Raw genomic sequence first — 19,214 nt, 5'->3', positions numbered from 1 at the left:
CGCGAGCAATATGTTTCTCCAGGTGATGGTATGGAGACCGAAGCAGGACCGGTCGCAGGCTCTAGGAATGACGATGGACGTTCTTGGCCAGGGATGTGCAGCAAAATCGGGGTGCAGAAAGGCTCGGATGCTTGATCGTAAAGTGCTTCGACTGTTCACATCTTCTTAGATGACGGGAAGGGTCCTCCGACATCTCGTGATGCACGCTCGCAGTCCTGCATAGGGGGTGAGAGCCAGCCTGACTAACTTCCTGTTCGATGCACGAAGAATACGACGTCAACACGCTGGCAGTAAGCCCGGACCCAATGACGCCGGCGGCGTATGATGCGTGTTTTTAAGCTCAAGGGCCGCTATTGTAATGACAGGACTGATGCGGCTCATCTCAACAACACGAGTCAATGGTTTCCCTCTGCAACACTACTCGACATCTTGCCCAATCAAGTTCTCACGTAGCTTGTGATGTGTGGCCTGGTTGTGCAGAGTCAGATGGCTGCACTGGTTGGTGTTTGAGCTATCTGTCCGTCTAAACTTGCCCTGTGAAGTCTGTGTCTGGAGTTGGTCGGAATAGAACTTCGTGATGTTGCATCTGATGCTTAGAGGTCAACAATATGATGGTTCATATACACAATCGTATTAGAGACAACCTTTATTGCTGACTTGTTGAGACTCCCTCTCGTGCAGCTTTCGAAGCACTCCATGAATGATTTTTATGTCACTCCAATGACTTGACATGGTCAAAGAAACACGCTGCAGCTGTCTACCACCTCATTCACTTGTGACCATTAACAACACTCGATTGATTTAAGGAATCTATAGACCCTTCTGCCTACCTGGAGACTAATACAGACTGTCCCGTGAGCCACTAAAGTTCTCAATACTTAGGAGGCTAGCCGGAGGCAATCTTTTTGGGAAAATCGAATCGAAAGACAGGGTTGTCACACTCGCAACCCAAGATGGGCAGATTTTAGAAAAATAAATCGACATTACATTGCGAGTCTATGTAAATGATACATCCACCATCGAGGTAACGTCTTGTTACTGTATAAGTCTAACTGTCTTGGGAATTTTCATGTGTAGAAAGCAAATAACAAATCTTGCGGGAAGTTCAGCTTATTCCCGTCTGCGTTGGTTGTTTTCTTGACAGGCTACACTCCGGGCACTCCTCTGTGATTCTGCCAGTTCTGCCCCCAACCTTGTGTTTGAACAGACCCAGCTTCTGGCACATTGCTGGTCTCGGTTGGAGGATTGGGGTTATCCGAGTAGTAAGCCGCGACTGCAGTGACGATTTGATCGCGCTCATTGTATGCACCCAAATTACCGAGCCAATTAAGTCTACCTTGGATCTCGTCATTAGAGTAGGCTTCAGCCGACCAATCTTCTGCTAAGAACCGAGTGTCGTCAGGAGTGTCCAGAGACTCAACGTTGTCATACCCTAATGCTTCGAGTCTGGTAACGTTGAAAGATGCCATCATCAAGTGATCTTCATGTATAAGGTTGTGACAATGGAACATATAGAGTCCGTTCCAACTATGCTTGAGTCAGTAATGAGTACTAGCAAGGCATGGTATAGTAGCTTACGGGCCATAATGCGCCTCAATGTCGACCGTTTCACCAGGTTCGAGAAGCACGATATCTTTTAAGCCTGCCGACTCATAAGGTAGTACGACACGACTACCGCCGGTTCGAGATAGGATCTAGATTCGATCAGCCTTCGTTCTTTACACCAATTTCACTGTACAGCCTACCTTGAAGTCCACCAGGTGGACGTGGACCGGGTGAAAGCCGGGACCTCCAGCGTAAACCAATCTCCAACGCTGGACTGAGCCTTGGGGTGGTCTCGCGAGTATTCTGTTGTTAATATCGTCGAAGTCTATGCCGTTGATAGTCCAGCTGTTCTCTGATAGATGTCAGTTGAGGGTCGAGCACGGTTCAGAACGCATTGTACATACCTCCGCCTCGCTGAAATCTGAAAACATGATCAACATCGTCGAGGTCCTGGGGCCAGGCGATGTTCTCGTTCAGAGTGCCAGGAACATCGTTAGATGACCAATCTGCCACAGACTCACCAACGACGAATGACATAATGAGATCCTCGTTGTCGAACTGTGCGAGACCTTGACCCCCCAGATGGAAGGCGTTTTTCATAGTGAGATTCTGGTTTGCAAAACTTGAGAAGTCAACGACAATCTCGTATCTTTCTCCCATCGCTATAGTGACATCGTTGGAGGCAACCGGAGAGCCGAATAGACCGGAGTCTGAGGCGATAATTTGGAAGTCGAGCCAGTCACCATTGGACTGTTCCACGTGAAGGTCAAATGGTCGACTTGTGGCAGTGTTATAAAGTCGTAGTCTGTACTTTCGAGGCTCGACCTCGAGATATGGCCAAGGCTGGCCATTTACTTCCATCGTGTCTCCGATGAAATCGTTATGCTCATTAGCGATCGAGACAAGATCACCTGTGTCGGTGTACATCTTGTCGTTGACCATAAGCGGTATGTCGTACTTTCCAGCAGGAAGACCCAGTTTGCCTTCTTCAGGATCGTAGATGATATATGTACCGATCAAGCCTCTGAAACAGTTTGTCGAAGTGATACCGTCGGCGTGGTCGTGATACCAGATAGATCGGGCAGTTGAACTATCAGTAAATTGCCAGTCAGTTCAGTCTCTAATGGTACATCGATCTCAAATCTTGCTCACATGGAAGCGTACATACTTGTTTGGATAGTAATAATCCTTGAATTGACCGTAATGGATATGATCGCTAGGCCAGCCATCCCATGGCGTGTGCGTGCTTGAGCCATGAAGATGAACCACAGAATCATCAGTGTGGTTGTTATGGTAGCGAATGACTGTCTGCGTGCCCTTCTTGACGTAGTAAGTCGGTCCTGGCGAAACACCGTTATAACCCACAAGGTTGGCAGGACCCAGGTCGGGGTAAACCTGCTTCTGAAATGGCTCAATAGTAACCTCGTAAAAGTCTATTTGTTGGCCATTGACATTGGTGGAGCTGAGTGAGAATCAGAATAGGTCGGACACAATCCAGCTAGGTACCTCTCACCTTGCCGGAGTCGCGATTGGTGCCAGAGGCAAAGAATTTTGGAAGATGGCGTCGTACCTCGGGCTGCCGGCCAAAGCTAAGGGTATTGTAGAGAGGCCGACAAGCCACAGGGTCGTGGGTGGTACCATAGTGTTTACTCCTAGAACAAAGATATAAGGAGACCCGACAGCCAGAAGTACGCTTAAGCTACACCAGCAATCTTTGAAAAGAACAGAGAGGACGAGGCAAGGCACAAATTTGCAGCAGGCGGAGCCTTTATCAAGACCTACTTGCCTTGCCTCCCTGCATAGCCATTGCCTCAAGCATCCGCAAATGACGACTGTGACGACCGAATATTTCGTGTTGACCCATGTTCAGAAAAGATTTATTATCCTTGGGAACACATGTGTGGCTGCAGCGAGCATGCGGCTCAAGAGCGATCATCGACTCTCATAGACAAGCATCTCGGACGACTTGGGGGAGCCGAAAGATCTTGACGTCGCGTAGAAGATAGAGTTGACTCTTGGCCAGGATACGAGCTTTTCATTGGCTGTCGGTGGACGCCGAATCTTCGTCATTGGTCAGGACCCTAGATCCTCAAACCTTAATTATATGCCTCAGTAACGACGATTCATGCATACAGCCATTGATGAAGCTGTCTCTACACCAGATCCTTCCTAAAACGACTGTTGAGATATCAAAATCTGATGCACCAATTGCCACTTCTATCAACAACCTATCTCAAAGACGTATATTCTTCCAGGTGAACACAATATAATCAGCTCATCAATGAGGGGATTGATGGAAAAGCACTACGCTCCAGGGTTCATCCCTGACGGCGAACGACGTGCCGGAGCACGAGTTCGATCGTGCTCAAGTATGATGTATTGCTATGACTGCTCTAAGAAGAAGTGCGGCCCACGGGAACCCGGCATCTGTTCCTACAACTCGTTCCGCGATAATGCTGGAGTCGCTTCTTGAAGGTGACACTTTCATAGATTGTGCCTAACAGATCTTAGTTGTCAACAACGGCTCAAGAATGCTCAAAATGCTGTGTATGTCCATAGTTTAATCTAGTCATAGACATGTGTGTACTACTCTTGCGATTTCCTCGAAGAGTCAAGCTCTCAGGTCAGTCTAGCCCCCCAATCTATGGTACCCGATAAGCCACGCACACCAGCCTCTGCCTTCTTTCGCGGTTCCTCGATCCATTCTCCTCCGCTCAAAAGATGAAAAAATTCGCCTTTCTTGCGCAGCAATCCTCTATAGCTTCCTTGCTCTACGACCTTCCCTTGAAAAAGCATGATGATGTTCTTCGCGATACTCATCATGTCTTTACTGTGGGTGATGATAATGACGGTCATACCCATTCCATCGCGCTCGACTAAGCCCTGTATGGTGTCCCGAACCAGATTCGAGCTTTCGACATCAAGAGCGGATGTTGCTTCATCAAGAATCATGACTGCCGGTTTGCGAATCAGAGCTCTGGCGATGGCCACTCGCTGAGCTTGTCCGCCCGAGAGTCCGGTGCCACCGTCGCCTATGAGAGTCTCGTAACCTTGTGAAAGGCTCATGATGAATTCATCAATACCTGCTGCAGCTGCCGCCCGTCGGACGGATGCCATGTTGTTATGAGGAGATATTTGTGGCAGCCCATATGTGATGTTGTCGGCTACTGTGGCAGCGAAAAGGACTGGAGTTTGTGAAACCACTGTGATCAAAGAACGCAGTGTTGGGGTATGTATGTGCTTCAAGTTACGGCCAGATAGCATAATGTCCGGGATCTTGCCGCTGGCTTCGGACGCCTCGTTCGCAGATGTATACAGATCGAGAAGCAAAGCAGCGATGGTCGATTTGCCTGACCCTGAAGATCCAACTATGGCGGTTGTCTCGCCCGCTGGTATGAGTAAGTTGATGTTGTTGAGAACCTTCTGATCAGGACGGGAAGGGTAGGAGAAAGAAAGCTTGTGGAGCTCGATATCTCCGATCGAAGTAATTTGCGTGTTGCCGAAGTGCTCGTGCGAGTCTTTCGGTAACGTCGAAAGTCGAAGCAGACGAGAAGCGCAATCTTTCGCTAAACTGATCTGTGGGATGAGACTCAAGTAGATACTCACGTTAGTTATCGCCAAGATAAGCTGAATGAAGACTTCAACGATCTTTGTCGGATTTGCGCCGTCTCGTATCAGTTTCGCACCAGCATAGAACATGAGAGCCATGACAAAAATCCCAGACGAGTCGGAAAGACCGAAGAAAAAGCCAGCGTACAAGGAGCGTTTGAAACCAACCTCTAAAGCGTGCTTCGTTGCTTGAAAGTACTTTTCTCGGAAGTGGAACTCCAGTGTCAAGGCCCGTACTGTCTTGATGTTCGTGAACGTCTCGGTGAATATTGAGCCAGCAGCTTCGGCGGCGTCGTTGCTCCTTCCCTCCCAATTACCGCTGACTGTACTGAACGATTTGGTGACAAACCATACGTAAGGACCAAGTGCGATCGCAATCAACGTGAGTTTCCATTGAGATGTCATAGCCCAGACTAGAGCGACGACACTCAGGACGAAGGCTATGTAGAGAGAAGATGCGAAACGACCCAGCAAGTTACGCATCTCTTCCGCATGACGGTCCAGAGCCTCCATCACATGTGACACTGAATTCTCTTCGTGGGTAAACCAGTCACGGGGCTGGTCGAGAATCCGTTCCAGAGATCTTTCACGCATCGTGTTAATCCACACCTGGCCGACGTATTCCAGAAGTAGGTGCATGATGTAGCTGGTCAAGCCATTGACGACGGCAATACTGAGAATAGAGACAGTGTATATCACAGCCGTATGTTTTGCTTTCCCACCTTTGCCATATGTTCCTATCAACTTGGACAGGATGCTGGAGAAAACCGGGGTACAGGCGCCATTTATGGAAGCAGCAACAATCGCGAAGATAAGGACGGATCTCATATGCCAGTCGAGACTAGGCCAGACAGTGCCGAGGATAGCGCGAATGGAGAAGATTTGTCGCTTCTCTACAGGCACGCTCTTCTTTTGATGCTTCGAAAGAGGCTGTAACTCAGTCCCATCGGTCAATCCAGGAATCGATGCATCTGAAGGAAGACGTTTTCTTCTCGAGTTTCCTGTGGTGATCTGGGCGCGAGCGGCGAAGTTTCCTGTCGATTCTATGAACTTTTCGAGAAGCTCTGGTGCTACAGACTTCCTATTGGTTGATTTTCTCTTATTCTGCTGCACCGTGTCATCGGCCTGCAGCTCGTACGAATTGGACGACTCTTTACCGGTCGAAGTTCTCTTCAAAGGTGAAAAGGGTGAAGATGGACCCGAAGTGAAGGTGGAAGTTGGTGAGCCAAATTCGCTAAGTGGAGCAGCGAAGCCGTATGCCCCTCTAAAAGCAGCCTTGGTATGTCTGTTTGCAAACAGCGCTGGTAGATAAGTGTACCGAATGTTTTCACTGATAACCAAGCTCGTCCACAATGGATCATCTGTCGAGGATCGGTACGCCGTATTTGCGATCGTGTCCTTCTCTGTAAGTTCTGGAAAATCAGGTTGGACGGTTTCTGGGGACAATGGTTCCGCGACCACCTCAGCGGATAGAAATCTCTGGAAAGGGGACCCATGCATGTGCTCTATATTTTTACGATGGCCTTCCTGGATGAGTTCACCGTCCTCGAAGATCATCGCATAGTCGTCGGCCAGGATTTGTGTGATATCGTGAGTGATTATCATAGTTGTCTTCCCACGGCGCCATCGACGGATTGCTTCCATCATCAACGACCGGCTGACCTGATCTAGTGCGCTTGTTGACTCGTCAAGGAGGAGTACAGGCGTGTCTCGCAGATATGCTCGCGCGAGAGCCATGCGCTGCCTCTGTCCACCACTCATTGTCCCGCCTTTGGCTCCAACCATCGACTGGAATCTTTCAGGCATATCGTTAATCATTGCTAACAGCAGGGCAAATTCAGCAGCCTTGGTGACATCCTCTGCCTTGATGTTGTGTCGTTTCTCGTTGCCAATGGCGATGTTCTCGAAGATGGTGTTCTCAAATAGCGTACTGTGCTGCTCGACGAGCGTGATCTGATTTCGCAGCCAGACAGGATCTAAGGTATTGATGGGTATGCCATCGAACAGTATTTGTCCCGAAGTCGCAGGGTAAAACTGTAAAAGCAATTGTCCGAAGGTGCTCTTGCCAGATCCGCTCTTTCCGATGATGAATGTAGTGTCGTAGGACGGGATAGAGAAAGTGACATTCTTCAAGGCCAACCGATCTGGGCGTGCTGGGTAGGCAAATGAGACCTGAGACGTCGTCAATAAACGCTAAAACTAGCCGTGACACTTGGCTTACATTTCGAAACTCAATATGGCCTTTGCATTCTTCAGGTCGTACAAGCTCATAAGGTGATGTAGAGTCTGGTTTCTTGGCCATTGTCGCCATGACAGTTCTGAGAGTTGAGCCGGCTGTTCTTCCCTTCTCAAGCACAATCATCTGTGGCAATATGCTAGAGATGGCTTGAAAGGCACTTATGGCCGAGAAGAAAGTCGTGATAACGTCTCCAGTGTTCTTCTCGTGGTTGTCTACCTGTACGCCTCCATAATAAAAGCCTTGGACGAACATGGCTAGCGTCATGAACCCCATGAAACCGAATTGCTGAGCGTTGACGTTGATGACGCGGTAGTACCAGGTTGCAGCATCTTTGAGTCGGGATGCGTATCTCGCGAGTTCATGCTCTTGGCCGTTGAAACATTTGACGGCCTCGATGGCGTTGATTGCATTCCCGACATATTTGAGGGCTTCCGTGAGCTTTTCCTGTTGCTTGTTTACGTGTTGTTGCATGGTTGCACTCAAGTACCCGATGACCAGGACGATGATGGGAGTGGTAGAGATGATCACGAGGGTAAGCTTCCAAGAAGTGTACAGCGCCAGTCCGAGAGACGCCACGGCATCTGCAGTAGATGTGATCAAGCCACCGAAGGGCTGTGCGGTCGCGAGCTGGAGGTCTCTGATCTGTCTGCTATCGTCAGCACGTCACGCCCAAGTTGATTTATAGGCCAGACTTACGCTTGTAGACGAGGTATCATAGCCCCTATTCCGTTCTTTCTCATATCATACCATTCGACATCCTTATTTATCATACCCAAGAACAGCCGTTCTCTGGCACTGTTGGCTTGCAGCTCTCCAAATGCTAGCCATGCAGAGAAGAAGATGAAATGCACTAGCCAGCTTCCAACTCCGAGGGCCAGGAGATAGATTGTGTAATTTGTGACACTCCTGAGGACAGCGCTAGGGCTACTAGAACTGGTGAATGCATTGAAAGCCTTACCGAGTAGATAAGACTGCGCTGGCGTGATACCACCAGCTGCAAGAGCTGCCACGAGGCCGATAATTAGACATGTCAAATGTGATCTGGCGGTGAAGAAGAACAAGGCCTTCCAAGGCGCTGCTGGCACATTTTCTTCTTTCTGTTTGCTGAGTGAAGCATCCTTCTCTACGCGGGGACCGTCTTGCTCACTGCTTGGTTTTGCATCTTCCGCGCGGATTAGTCGCGGTAACCTAGGCATTTGGACTTGTGGGATAAAGCTCAACAAGCGAGCGAAATTGAGTACTGCTCTGAAGCGCTCGATGCGAGGGACGGAGATTCTCGTGTTTGATGCGATTGTTCTAGAAGAGACGGTTCCGGTGAAGGTTCAGAATAATTACCAAGTCGGGACAATGCAGTGGCGTAGTTGCGGCGGATGGTGTGAAGAATGTGTCGCGTTACTATTGTTCTTGTTCTGGCTTTCAGCAGACGCAACACCGACCCCTTATTTAGCCCCTCTCCAAAGTGGCATACTCCATGGCTAACCATGTGTCCTCCAACTGTAACGATTTACCGCGAGATTACTTGGATTCTGTGTGGCAAGTTCTAGGGCCGAAATCGTTACCTCCATTCCATCGCCATAGTATCTTCCTCTTCGCGTTCCGTCGTGGCTTCATCAAACCGTCAAGGTAGGTCGCACTACATCGTCCTTTGTCTCCAGAGCGGCGGCTAATTTTGCGCTTGGGTGTGCAGTGAAGCAGTGAAGTAGCAGCCTGTCAACAGTTGCTGCCATCTATCCACCCGGCTAGCGAAAGTAGCTATCGTACGGTTTGGGCTCACGATGCCTTCTGGCCTTGGGCTTTCTCGTAGATCCAGTCATTCAGACCTTCGCGATTTCTGTCCGGTTTCATAAGCAAATAATCATTCAAACTGAGAATCACAAGCTTACCTCAGGATCTCGAGCGCGTAGAACTGCATGCGCACAGCTGATGTCTTGGCGTCAGCTACTTGTCAGTGAGCTGTACGAATAACACGTCATACCGAAGATGGTCTCGTCCTGACCGTACTCGAAGGCAGGGTTGGAGCGCAACAGTGTGCCGAAGTTGTAGTCGTCAACCTTGTTCTCGTACTGGTTGATGAAGTTTCTCCAGCGGTCCTTGCCAGCCTTGCTCTTCATCTCATCCTCGTTGATGGTAGCCTTAGCATCGTAGTCGGGGAACTCCTTCTTGAAGTGCTCGTAGATTTCGTCGTCGATCTTGGTGAGGCGTAGCTTGGAACCGGGGACCTTCTCAAGGATGGACCAATAAGTGGTCATATGCTGGACAGCTGTGAGAATAAGTCAGTCTTGATGGCATCTGTAGAATAGTGACGGGCTTCACGCACCCTTGACAGCGAACTGCTTCTCGATGTCCTCGAAGTTGTCTTGTTGCTCGGCGGTGAGAGACATTTTAATATTCGTGCTTTGTTGTTGGAACGCTTGATTGAATTTGAGCGACGGTATGGGACGTGTTCGATGGATCGAGAATATCTTTCTTGACTTTCACAAATCTTGAAATGAACCCCGCCTTGGCACATTAGCCGCAAAGCCCGGCTGCAAGTGTTGGGACATGGACGGCTGCTCCGCCATCTTGATCGCGATCAATCGCCGTTGCCTACCGTTTCCGTGTCCACCATTCAAAAATTTCACATGCTATTCGCCAGTGGAGGGGCTTGGATGAGGCTGGTCTCACAGACATGGACGATGAGAAGACGATGGCGATGAATCCTCCGCTCGAGGCGCTGGCTTAAACGTGGTTCGGGTCTTTCACTAGCTCAGAATGTGGTACATACGAGAATCGACCTGCCAGCTTATTGCGCGCTCATCTGCGGACTGGGACGAGCGCTTGAAGACTCCTGCGCAAGGAAAGGAAAGTTATTAATCACTGGTAAAAAAATTGACTGGATGTGTTTACGATAGAGTTGGACAAACGCGTGAGTAGGAAAGTCATGACAGGCTCGATTCTGGTCCAATGAGCTCTCAAGACCACGGTTGTCTCCAACCGATTCCTTAGGCGCTGTGGAGAAAGCAGCCGATGCATGTTGCACGAAGCCTGTTTTGCAGACATCAGGTGAGCGTGAAACCTGCCGAGCATCGTACAGGAATGTGAAGGTAGGCCATGGATCATGGCAAATTGTCGTCGAGGGTAGATACTGCGACTTTCAGAACAAAGAGAGGCTGGACAGCGTAATTAATGGAGGTGATGGCTGGTCGATTGGCTTGTAGAAGCGTTGCGCGACTTCCTTGAATTCGTGGAAACAGCACGGCCTGCTTGTGGGGAAGGAGCAATGCAATGCATGACAACGTCATCGTAGCAGGCAGGCGCGATCGAAAGCTCCGCGCGCAGCAGCTCAGAGCTTCCGAGCTGCTTAAGAACGTCTCCCCCTCAGCTCTTCGTCCATCTCACCTTCATCCCCTCTCCTCCCTCCAACTCAATCCCTTCAATCCACGCCGCAGCCATGATTGTTGACCCCGTTCAGGCCTTCAAGGCCACGAGCTCCGTGGCTCCTCTACCCACTGTTGTTCCCTCTCTCCCCGAGTACCAGACCGTCACTGAGACCGGCACCCGCACTCTGTGGGCCGTCTGCGTGCTGATGCTCCTGTCCATGATTGTCTTTGTCGGCCTTTCCTGGACTGTCCCCATCTCCAAGCGTCTCTACCACGTTGTCACCACCCTCATTGTCACTTTTGCTTCTCTGTCCTACTTCGCCATGGCCACCGGCCACGGCATCAGCTACCACCGCACCACCGTCACTGACTCGCACCGCCACGTCCCTGACACCACCCACGACGTCTACCGTCAGGTCTACTGGGCCCGTTACGTCGACTGGAGTTTGACCACCCCTCTTCTCCTCCTCGACCTGGCTCTGCTCGCCGGTCTCAGCGGTGGCCACATCCTGTTGGCCGTCGTTGCTGACATCATCATGGTCCTTACCGGTCTCTTCGCCGCCTACGGCAGCGAGGGTACTCCTCAGAAGTGGGGCTGGTACACTATTGCCTGCATTGCCTACCTCGTTGTCATCTGGATGCTCGCCGTTCACGGCCGCGCCAACGCCATGGCCAAGGGTGGCAAGGTCGGCAAGTTCTTCGGTGCCATCGCTGGCTTCACTCTCGTCATCTGGACCATCTACCCTATGTAAGTAACTCATCAAGCTGTCAATCTGCACTCTTACTAATGCCTATACAGTGTCTGGGGTGTTGCCGATGGCTCTCGCAAGATGACCGTTGACCAGGAGATCATTGCCTACGCTGTCCTCGATCTGCTCGCCAAGCCCGTCTTCGGTGCATGGTTGCTCTTCACCCACCAGAGCATGCCCGAGACTCAGGTCGAGCTCGGCGGCTTCTGGGCCCACGGTGTCAGCAGCGAGGGTGCTATCCGCGTTGGTGAGGATGACGAGGGCGCATAAACTCCTTCAAGGAACCGCCCTTCTCCACCAATGAATTGATTGCCCAATTCAGACCGCATAACAAGAAAGGAGGATAATTTAAGGAGAAGAGTGTTACTACTATCGTGGACTCCCTTCTGCCTGTGGCTGTCAAGTCCGGCGCTTGCTTCGTCGCAGCAGCATGTTGTAATTAGCAGTTAATGATACCTAATGCACACGAACGTGTCTCTTACCCAACTCTTACTGTCCGCCTGTGCAACAAAGGAGACCTTGTGACCAACTCCGTAAACGAGACCCCGCACGCTATCATGCAGGGTCCTGTCCATCAGGTGAGGACAAAGGTACAGGCAGGGGTAACTCGAGACGATTTTACTCGTCCGAGGCTCTACCGTCGCTCATACCTCGCGGCATCAGCTGTGCCCGGCATAGCCATCTATCAGATTCATAACACTGTCGTGGAACACGCAAACATCATTCGCAACCATGTCGGACGAGATGCAGCCTACCGTCACCAGCCCCATATCTCTTGAGCGTCGCAACAGTCTCGAAAAGGCCATCCAAAGCCGACCTGAAGCTCAAGAGCTGAAGGAAAAGCACATCCTTCTCTCCACCAATGCTGCGCCGTAAGCAAGCTTTACCAAACATGGCAGATATCAGACGCCCAACAATAACAACCCTCCAGAGCTCTGCAAGCTCACCAGCAAGAGCTACAACGCCAAAAACTCACCGACAGCCTGAACAAAGCCATCGCTACACGACCGGTAAAGGACGAGTTGATTGAACGCAACATCCTGCCCGATTCTACCGCTGCTCCTTCTCTGCAGAATCATCAGCGTGAGCTTGCTGCTGCTATGCGGAGGGATTCTATCGAGAAGCATTTGCAGACTCGACCTTCGCCTGCTGAGCTCATCAAGGGAGGGATACTTGAAGGTGGGTTGAGCTTGTAGTGCTTACATTCCTGACAGAAAACTGATGTTGATGCAGCAAATGAGAATCCCTTGGATGGAGCTTGATGGAGATCTGTGACAGAGAGGATTGTCATCTCCTGTATGCTGAATTATGGCATGCTTGTAGCTGTCTTAAGGCACGGTGCTTCTTGAACTTGCAGCAATGTTACTGAGATACGTCGTTACATCGACTCTCCGCGTCACGTCCACTGATATGACATACGATTGTGCCTTTTTACAGCTCGTCGATGCTCTTACTTAATCATGGAAGAGCGTGGGGAATATATGCTAATTTAAGAGATGCTGCACGTGGACTTTTGGGAATATGGTTTGATGAATAACAAATGAAATGCCATCACACTTGTTTTGTGACTAAGTGTCTAGTACTATCGATGTGCACTCTCACGGCTATGCGTCGATCAACCTTTGGCCCGTGGGAATGGAATAGCAGATTGCAGCGGACAGGTTATTGTCATTATGTTGATTAAAAGTAGACATGATCATACGTCAAATGAGTGAGTAGAAGAGCGAGAAAGTAAAGAAGAGGACGTGATTACAATGAGATGTGATACGAAATGTGTAGAACAGAGCGCCTCCAGAGAGCCGCTACAAGATCCAGTCCAGAAGAAGACATCTAGCAGACAGTAATGTAGAGACCAATACTGTCGCGCTGTTAGTGTTGATCAGAGTATTGAGGCCTAGGGATTAACTTACGGAGATGGGTTGTAGTCTTGGAAGTAAGAGAGCATGGTATCATCCGAGGTGGATAGATCGAAGCCAATGGCAGAGCCACCAGGGCATGGGAAGGTTGCAATGGTGTATGAGTTGCCAGGAGCGACCTTGGTGACGCCATAACCGGTACCGACACCTGGTCTGTTGTTGTAAGTGGTGCTAGAGCTAGCAGGACCCTTCAACATGGCAAAGTCAATGCCTCCAGTACCTGAGAAGGCGAAAGAGGAAGTCTCCAGGTTTTGCTTCTGGGGGAACAAGAAGACCAACGAGCAAGTCTTTCCGTTGTCAGAGGTAGGAATGTCGAAGTTGAACAAGCTGGAGACGCTTCCTGAAACGGTACCGTTGTACTGAGTTCCAAAGGCCTTGTCAGGTTGCTTTGAGTCGACAGGTACGATAAGATGAGGGTACTCGTAAGTACCGGTGAGGGCGGCAGGACAGGTCTTAGGCGCAGGAGCCGGTGCGGGAGCAGGAGCAGGGCAGCCAGACTTGCAGCTATCGGCGCTCAACTTCACCGAGACGCAACCACCTTGACCAGCTGGAGCAGTGGTGTAGATGTTGTAGCCACCGTTGTCGCCAGTGGGGCATGACTTGAACTCTGTGTTACCCTTGAATGAGAGTGTACCATCACAAGAGACCGAGAAGCCGTCGGTAGGACTAGCGCCTTGATCACACTGGAACTGGGTAGTAGGAGGGGTCAAGATACACCCTCTTCCACTCTGATCTGTAAGACCGCCCTTGGAGTCAATGCAGTACTGTGCACCAGGAAGACCTAATGGAATACATTAGCAAGGGAACAAACAAACGATGTAGAGGATCAACATGCCTTGGCCGATGCGGTTCTGACCATCAGAGAGCTGACCAACAATACCTCCGGGACCACCTGAAGCAGTCAAATGGAAGCAGCTATCATGTTGTCAGAGCACAACTCGAACAGATGGGCACAAAGTACTTACCAGGTCGAGTCGCGGGCGATGAGAGCATCTGCTGCTGCAACGAGAGCTGCTGAGACAAAGATAGACTTCATGCTTGTGAGATTGATGTTGAGGTGGGATTGTAGTGTAGTCGCTTGTCAGTAAGGCGGCAGTGGTGATGATGAAGAGATTGTTGTTCTGGGGTGTTGGGAAAGGACTATATATACGTCAAGGCACATTCACTCAAGTGAAGATCACCTTGTCTCGTTTTGCTCCAAAAAGAAATCGTGAGATGATGCAGTACCAATCGTTAGCTCCAGGAATGTAGGAGCACCATAGCGGTGATGTCGGCCATGAATCCTTCTCCTCCAGCCTGTCATCATCAAGAGAGTTAATCCCGATACATCACATACAAGGTCATCTGAGCAGCAAGTCCTCCGAGGAGGACATGAACGTTGACATCTTGTTAGCCGATCTGCCAGAGCGGCATGGACTCGAGGTATAGCCAGCGCGATATATTGCGTCGACACATGGTGAATACGAGGCGTGGTCGGAGATACGGCATCTTGTGCGATGGTCTGAAAGGCACTATCGACATCACAGCTCTGAGATATACCAATAGGGTCAATGGACTCGTGGTTTAGATGATGATATGGTGATACAATGTTCGATTGATAGAATGACAGTGCTCACGATGTTCGAATGGATGTGAAACCTCCGGATCTGCAAAGGCAGAGGCGGGGTACATGCTTGGCAGAGATGCGACGTCACGATTGACCTGTTTTCTTACTCAAGCAAGCAAGCTCCATGGAGAATAGAAATATATCATTCTATTCATAGCATTCGTTAGTACAGGACAACATGATTGACTGAAGCATCTTGGACATTGATGGCCTTGTGACAGCTCGATAGCGGATTGAGTTGCCGTGCCGCATAGGCAAAGAGAAAACCTTGATTTGGTTCGAAGTCAGCACAAAGACAAGCATACACACCACCGTATGGCTCAGAGTCAAAGACCTCGAAAGGCTTCTTTGTTGCGTCGTCAGAAGGTCTCGCCGTTGGGCAAACTATGACTTTCGTGATCTAAAGTAATTCTCAAAGAAGCGGTGTCGAGAGGTGATTGCTTGATCATTAGTCTTTGTGCCCAAAGAAACTAGCAAGACGCTTGTCAATCGATAGTTCGATCTTCTCTCGAAGGAACAGAAGGGTTACATTGTGCATCGTACCATGCGGCCATGCAGTGGAGGTCACAGAAATATGATCATACCGCAACAGAAGAACAAATCTGCTCGAAAGATGGTCAGGGGCGAACGACACTCGCACGAGAAAGTACACCCGACAAGCTCGTCCAGAACGAATACCATATTGACCAAACACTTGGCAGAAAATGTCATAGTTGATTGTAGGCGTCTGGGAAGCTGTGTTTGGAGCCGGGCAAATGTCACCCATATCTTGCACCGCGAATTACCACACACAATCACCCGAGAACAAAGAGAAACACTTGTGAGCCAGATAAGATGAATACCATTGAGGATACTGACAAGTTTGGCATGCTAGTGAACGTATGGTCCTGAGCAGTGTAAAGACCAGCTCGCAATGGTCAACCCTCTCCACAGGAACCCACCACGAATCACTCCTGGATGCTGCACGCATATGTCTCAGTGCTTTGAAAGACTATTGGCCCTCTCTTGGTAACACCTGTTTTCCTTCTGTTCCACGTTCACATTAACCCGGTCTTTTCCTTACTGGTCTGACATAGCGACTGTTCCCGACCTTGATCAAGTAGTCTTTGACGTGATCTAAGCTGAGCTGAATATACGCGATGATCTAGACCTCATCATGCTTACGCTTCTTTGACGTCTTCCGGCCCTTGCCCTTAATCTTCTTGATCGGCTTGGGCTGGGTGATGACAGGACGCAAGAAAGCCTCGATAACGGTGTGTTCAAGCTTCGGGTTGAAGGTCAGCTGTTGAACACCACGAAGACGCTTGAGGGCAGTGAAACCAGGAACCTGACCAAGGGTCTTGAAGTGACGACGACTGCCATCGAGAGTGTAGTGACCAGCGGGATTCTGAGTTCCAGACACAATCAGAGTAAGCTTCTGGATAGTGTCTGACTCAGTGAGGAGCCTAGCGCCAGCTGCAGCAGCCGAGAGCTTGTAGTAACCCACGGAGACGTTGCGCATGTGGCGTCTTCTCTCGGCACCTATGTGAGTAAGAAATTCCTTCATGATGACCATGTTCGAGAATCCGAAGTGGTTCTCGTGATAGAACTCTGGCATCGACTCGCCATAAACCTGCTTGTTGACTGAAAGCAGAGTCAGAAACTCTGACAATGCAGGCATAGTCAATGGCATCTGAGTATGACACTCCCAGACAGGAATATTTTCTTCATAGGCGATGGATCCGTGCTGGCCAACAACTAGACGGAAGCCAGCGACCTTGAGCACCAGACGATAGATCTTCAGGCGGATTTCGACTGGGATCTCCAAGAATGGACATCTTTTAAGGTTGATTCTGATCGAAGTCATCTTTGTGCCGCGACGAGTACTGGTGCTGACATATTTGTCGTAGCATGACTGAACGAAGGCATGGGCAGCACCTGCAGTCATGGCGTAGGCTCTTTTGTTGTTCTCGTTGATCTTGGTATGGATGGGAATTCCATATGTGCTCAAGTATCTTGGAACATATCAGTATGGGTCCTGCATGTTGGAATACTCTGCTAGAGCTCGGGACATACCCCTCGACGCGTCTGGCGAGGCTTGTGACATTGTTGCCGGCAGGATGGAAGCCAGTCTGTGCGAAGAGACTCTTTGCTGATTGAAGGGTGTAGTACTTGATGTTGCGTATGACGAAAGAGCCAATGCTGGTGGTCGAGAGCCATCTCTCAGGCGAGTAAGCGAGTGCAAGCAGAACAAGCTCCTGATCGGTAAAGTCGCACTGTCTGGAAGACTGGCGCGAATGAAGAATCTTGTCAATGAAGACTCTGTGGTGCATCTTGCTCATGACCATCGCGGTGGAAACAAAGTCAGTAGCCATGATGAAGAGAGTGTGACAGCTGCGAAAGAGCTCGATGTAAAGAGCGAAAGAAGATGGGATCTCCAGGACCAAAGCTGAAGCGACACCGAAGAGTAGGCCGACAGTGAGGTGTGAGGTATTGCTCGAAGAAAAGCGGGTCCGAGACGAACCGGGGATACTGAACGAGACAGGGAGTGAGTGCTGGGACGCGGACGGATTCTAGCATGGCTTGAGTATATTGGATCGTAGCACTGGGTTGGGGGTGTTCAAACACGTCCTTGCGAGGAGCAAATTTCACGAGAAATATTAGGACGTGGCAGGGGCGAGGAACCATATCGGAAGATGTGACTCTCATGCATGGCTGGACCGACTTGTTGTTTTGTCATGCTCAGGGCAATCGAATGACCCGAGGAATCTTACGGGATGAATTCTGGCAGGCTTCAGATGTACTAAACCCCGATAGCTGAATTCATCTGAGGAAGCGGTAGATTAGACTAGTGCCAGGTAACGACTTCATGATACAAAGAGATGATGTGCAGCGCAGTTGAGCATTCATACCATTCCTTGTGTGTACCAGTGTGTAGATGTTATGTGTACGCAAAGCCAAGAGGGCCAAGAAGAGCAACGGGAGGAGCACTAAAAAAGATTTAGTGTCAATGAGCACAGGGTCGACACAGTGAAAATTGGCAAGTCGGAGACTGCAAAGGTGGATGAAAGAAGGTGGAAAAAGGAGGATATTATACAAGCAGTCTAAGACTTTGAGGGCAATTGGCCTCCAGTCAGCTCAGCAGCGATTCTCCTGACTCTCGCAGCAGTCAAGGCTTGGTCTCTGTTGACAGAAGATTGACTGAGAGCACCGCCACGAATGCCCTTGCCAGTTGCCGAATTGAGCATGTCTACAATGGTGCTGGGAGGGCCCACGTCCCAAATGCTGGCAGAGTTTGAGCCAAAGCCGCGAGGCTGATCGACGGTACCAAAAGCCTTGTCGATAGCAGTGGCAAGCTGAGCGTCGTTGACGATGAATTCGCGGGCATTGACGTAGAGAGAATGCAGAGCATCGCGGCGGTCTTCTTGACGAGCGGCCTGCTTGCTGGCTTCCCGCTGGCGCATGTCGGCCAGACGAGCATCTCTGTCGGGGTCTTGTAGGGGACCCCTTTTCAAGAGGGCAAGCAGGTTGTTGTCGACCGAAGGAGCGGTCAGACGATCGTCTTCCCGCTCGGGACGATGCAGACGGGCCTCACGTTCCTGTTGTCGGGCGGCGGCGCGGGTAGCCCTGTAGTCGTCGGACTTTATTCTGCGGTACTGCAGGGCGTGCAGACCCTCCTTCAGGTTCTTCCTTCGCGAAGCAGCCATGCGCTCCTTCCAGAGAGAGCGAGGGTCATTGTGAGATGGTTGATGGGCGGGCTCCTTGGTGGCCTTGTCCAGATTGAGGGGCTCTTTCGGGTCTTGGCCAGCAAAGACATTGCGAGGGACGGGCAGGATACCCTTGAGACGCGTCTTGTCCGGGAGAGTCTGTTGCGGGGGCTGGGGGATGTCCATGTAGCGAGGAGATTCAGGACCGAGAGCCAGCTGCCGTGACGAGAGAGAGAAGGAGCGAGCGGAGCACGAGGGGCATTTGTAGAGGCCGGCGGCCTGTGGTAGACGGACAGGCATCTGTTGTGTGTGTGGTTGGGTGAGCTGTGATCAGTCGGCCTCCTGCTGCTCTGCACTGTTCGATGGCCTCTCTGACCTTCTCTTGACGGCCGCTTCGCAGCTGGCGGCGGGCTGTTTGCTGGCCTTGGCGTCTTTGTCGTGGAAAAAAGCGGCAGCCAATCAAGCGGCACGAGTCGCCGCAGAACGAGGCCGTGCCCCTGCGGAG

At 50.5% G+C, this 19,214-nt stretch overlaps 8 protein-coding genes across 8 annotated transcripts; 2 read left to right on the top strand and 6 right to left on the bottom strand.

Moving 5' to 3' along the window:
* Positions 1-989: 989 nt before the first annotated feature.
* Positions 990-3,530, bottom strand: AUEXF2481DRAFT_36948 (uncharacterized protein). The gene is made up of 6 exons (XM_013491406.1): positions 3,059-3,530; positions 2,714-3,007; positions 1,950-2,635; positions 1,746-1,897; positions 1,579-1,694; positions 990-1,527 (listed from the first exon to the last, which is right to left on the bottom strand). Exons 1-6 carry the CDS (start codon positions 3,184-3,186, stop codon positions 1,146-1,148), a joined length of 1,758 nt encoding a protein of 585 aa, XP_013346860.1. The 5' UTR covers positions 3,187-3,530; the 3' UTR covers positions 990-1,145.
* A 634-nt stretch (positions 3,531-4,164) lies between these two features.
* Positions 4,165-8,589, bottom strand: AUEXF2481DRAFT_62758 (uncharacterized protein; the record flags this gene model as incomplete). Its single annotated transcript, XM_013491493.1, has 3 exons — positions 4,165-7,326; positions 7,376-8,039; positions 8,090-8,589. 3 exons carry the CDS (start codon positions 8,587-8,589, stop codon positions 4,165-4,167), a joined length of 4,326 nt encoding a protein of 1,441 aa, XP_013346947.1.
* Positions 8,590-9,163: 574 nt separating this feature from the next.
* On the bottom strand, positions 9,164-9,774 carry AUEXF2481DRAFT_26817 (uncharacterized protein; the record flags this gene model as incomplete). The annotated part of the gene is made up of 4 exons (XM_013491302.1): positions 9,164-9,224; positions 9,277-9,331; positions 9,369-9,653; positions 9,711-9,774. The coding sequence occupies 4 exons, from the start codon at positions 9,772-9,774 to the stop codon at positions 9,164-9,166; spliced, it is 465 nt and encodes a 154-aa protein (XP_013346756.1).
* A 1,049-nt stretch (positions 9,775-10,823) lies between these two features.
* Positions 10,824-11,771, top strand: AUEXF2481DRAFT_26816 (uncharacterized protein; the record flags this gene model as incomplete). The annotated part of the gene is made up of 2 exons (XM_013491301.1): positions 10,824-11,500; positions 11,552-11,771. 2 exons carry the CDS (start codon positions 10,824-10,826, stop codon positions 11,769-11,771), a joined length of 897 nt encoding a protein of 298 aa, XP_013346755.1.
* Positions 11,772-12,233: 462 nt separating this feature from the next.
* AUEXF2481DRAFT_26815 (uncharacterized protein) lies at positions 12,234-12,763 on the top strand (the record flags this gene model as incomplete). The annotated part of the gene is made up of 3 exons (XM_013491300.1): positions 12,234-12,373; positions 12,433-12,680; positions 12,735-12,763. The coding sequence occupies 3 exons, from the start codon at positions 12,234-12,236 to the stop codon at positions 12,761-12,763; spliced, it is 417 nt and encodes a 138-aa protein (XP_013346754.1).
* A 568-nt stretch (positions 12,764-13,331) lies between these two features.
* AUEXF2481DRAFT_2385 (uncharacterized protein) lies at positions 13,332-14,453 on the bottom strand (the record flags this gene model as incomplete). Its single annotated transcript, XM_013491204.1, has 4 exons — positions 13,332-13,359; positions 13,412-14,198; positions 14,229-14,332; positions 14,383-14,453. The coding sequence occupies 4 exons, from the start codon at positions 14,451-14,453 to the stop codon at positions 13,332-13,334; spliced, it is 990 nt and encodes a 329-aa protein (XP_013346658.1).
* A 1,440-nt stretch (positions 14,454-15,893) lies between these two features.
* Positions 15,894-17,158, bottom strand: AUEXF2481DRAFT_485767 (uncharacterized protein). The gene is made up of 3 exons (XM_013491619.1): positions 16,188-17,158; positions 16,114-16,127; positions 15,894-16,049 (listed from the first exon to the last, which is right to left on the bottom strand). The coding sequence occupies exons 1-3, from the start codon at positions 16,948-16,950 to the stop codon at positions 15,999-16,001; spliced, it is 828 nt and encodes a 275-aa protein (XP_013347073.1). The 5' UTR covers positions 16,951-17,158; the 3' UTR covers positions 15,894-15,998.
* Positions 17,159-18,062: 904 nt separating this feature from the next.
* AUEXF2481DRAFT_36941 (uncharacterized protein) lies at positions 18,063-19,202 on the bottom strand. The gene has a single exon (XM_013491405.1). It carries the CDS (start codon positions 19,007-19,009, stop codon positions 18,107-18,109), a length of 903 nt encoding a protein of 300 aa, XP_013346859.1. The 5' UTR covers positions 19,010-19,202; the 3' UTR covers positions 18,063-18,106.
* Positions 19,203-19,214: the final 12 nt, after the last annotated feature.

This window comes from Aureobasidium subglaciale (assembly GCF_000721755.1).
Source record: "Aureobasidium subglaciale EXF-2481 unplaced genomic scaffold scaffold_3, whole genome shotgun sequence".
NCBI lineage: Eukaryota > Fungi > Ascomycota > Dothideomycetes > Dothideales > Saccotheciaceae > Aureobasidium > Aureobasidium subglaciale.
This window is presented reverse-complemented; position numbering and strand designations above follow the sequence as displayed.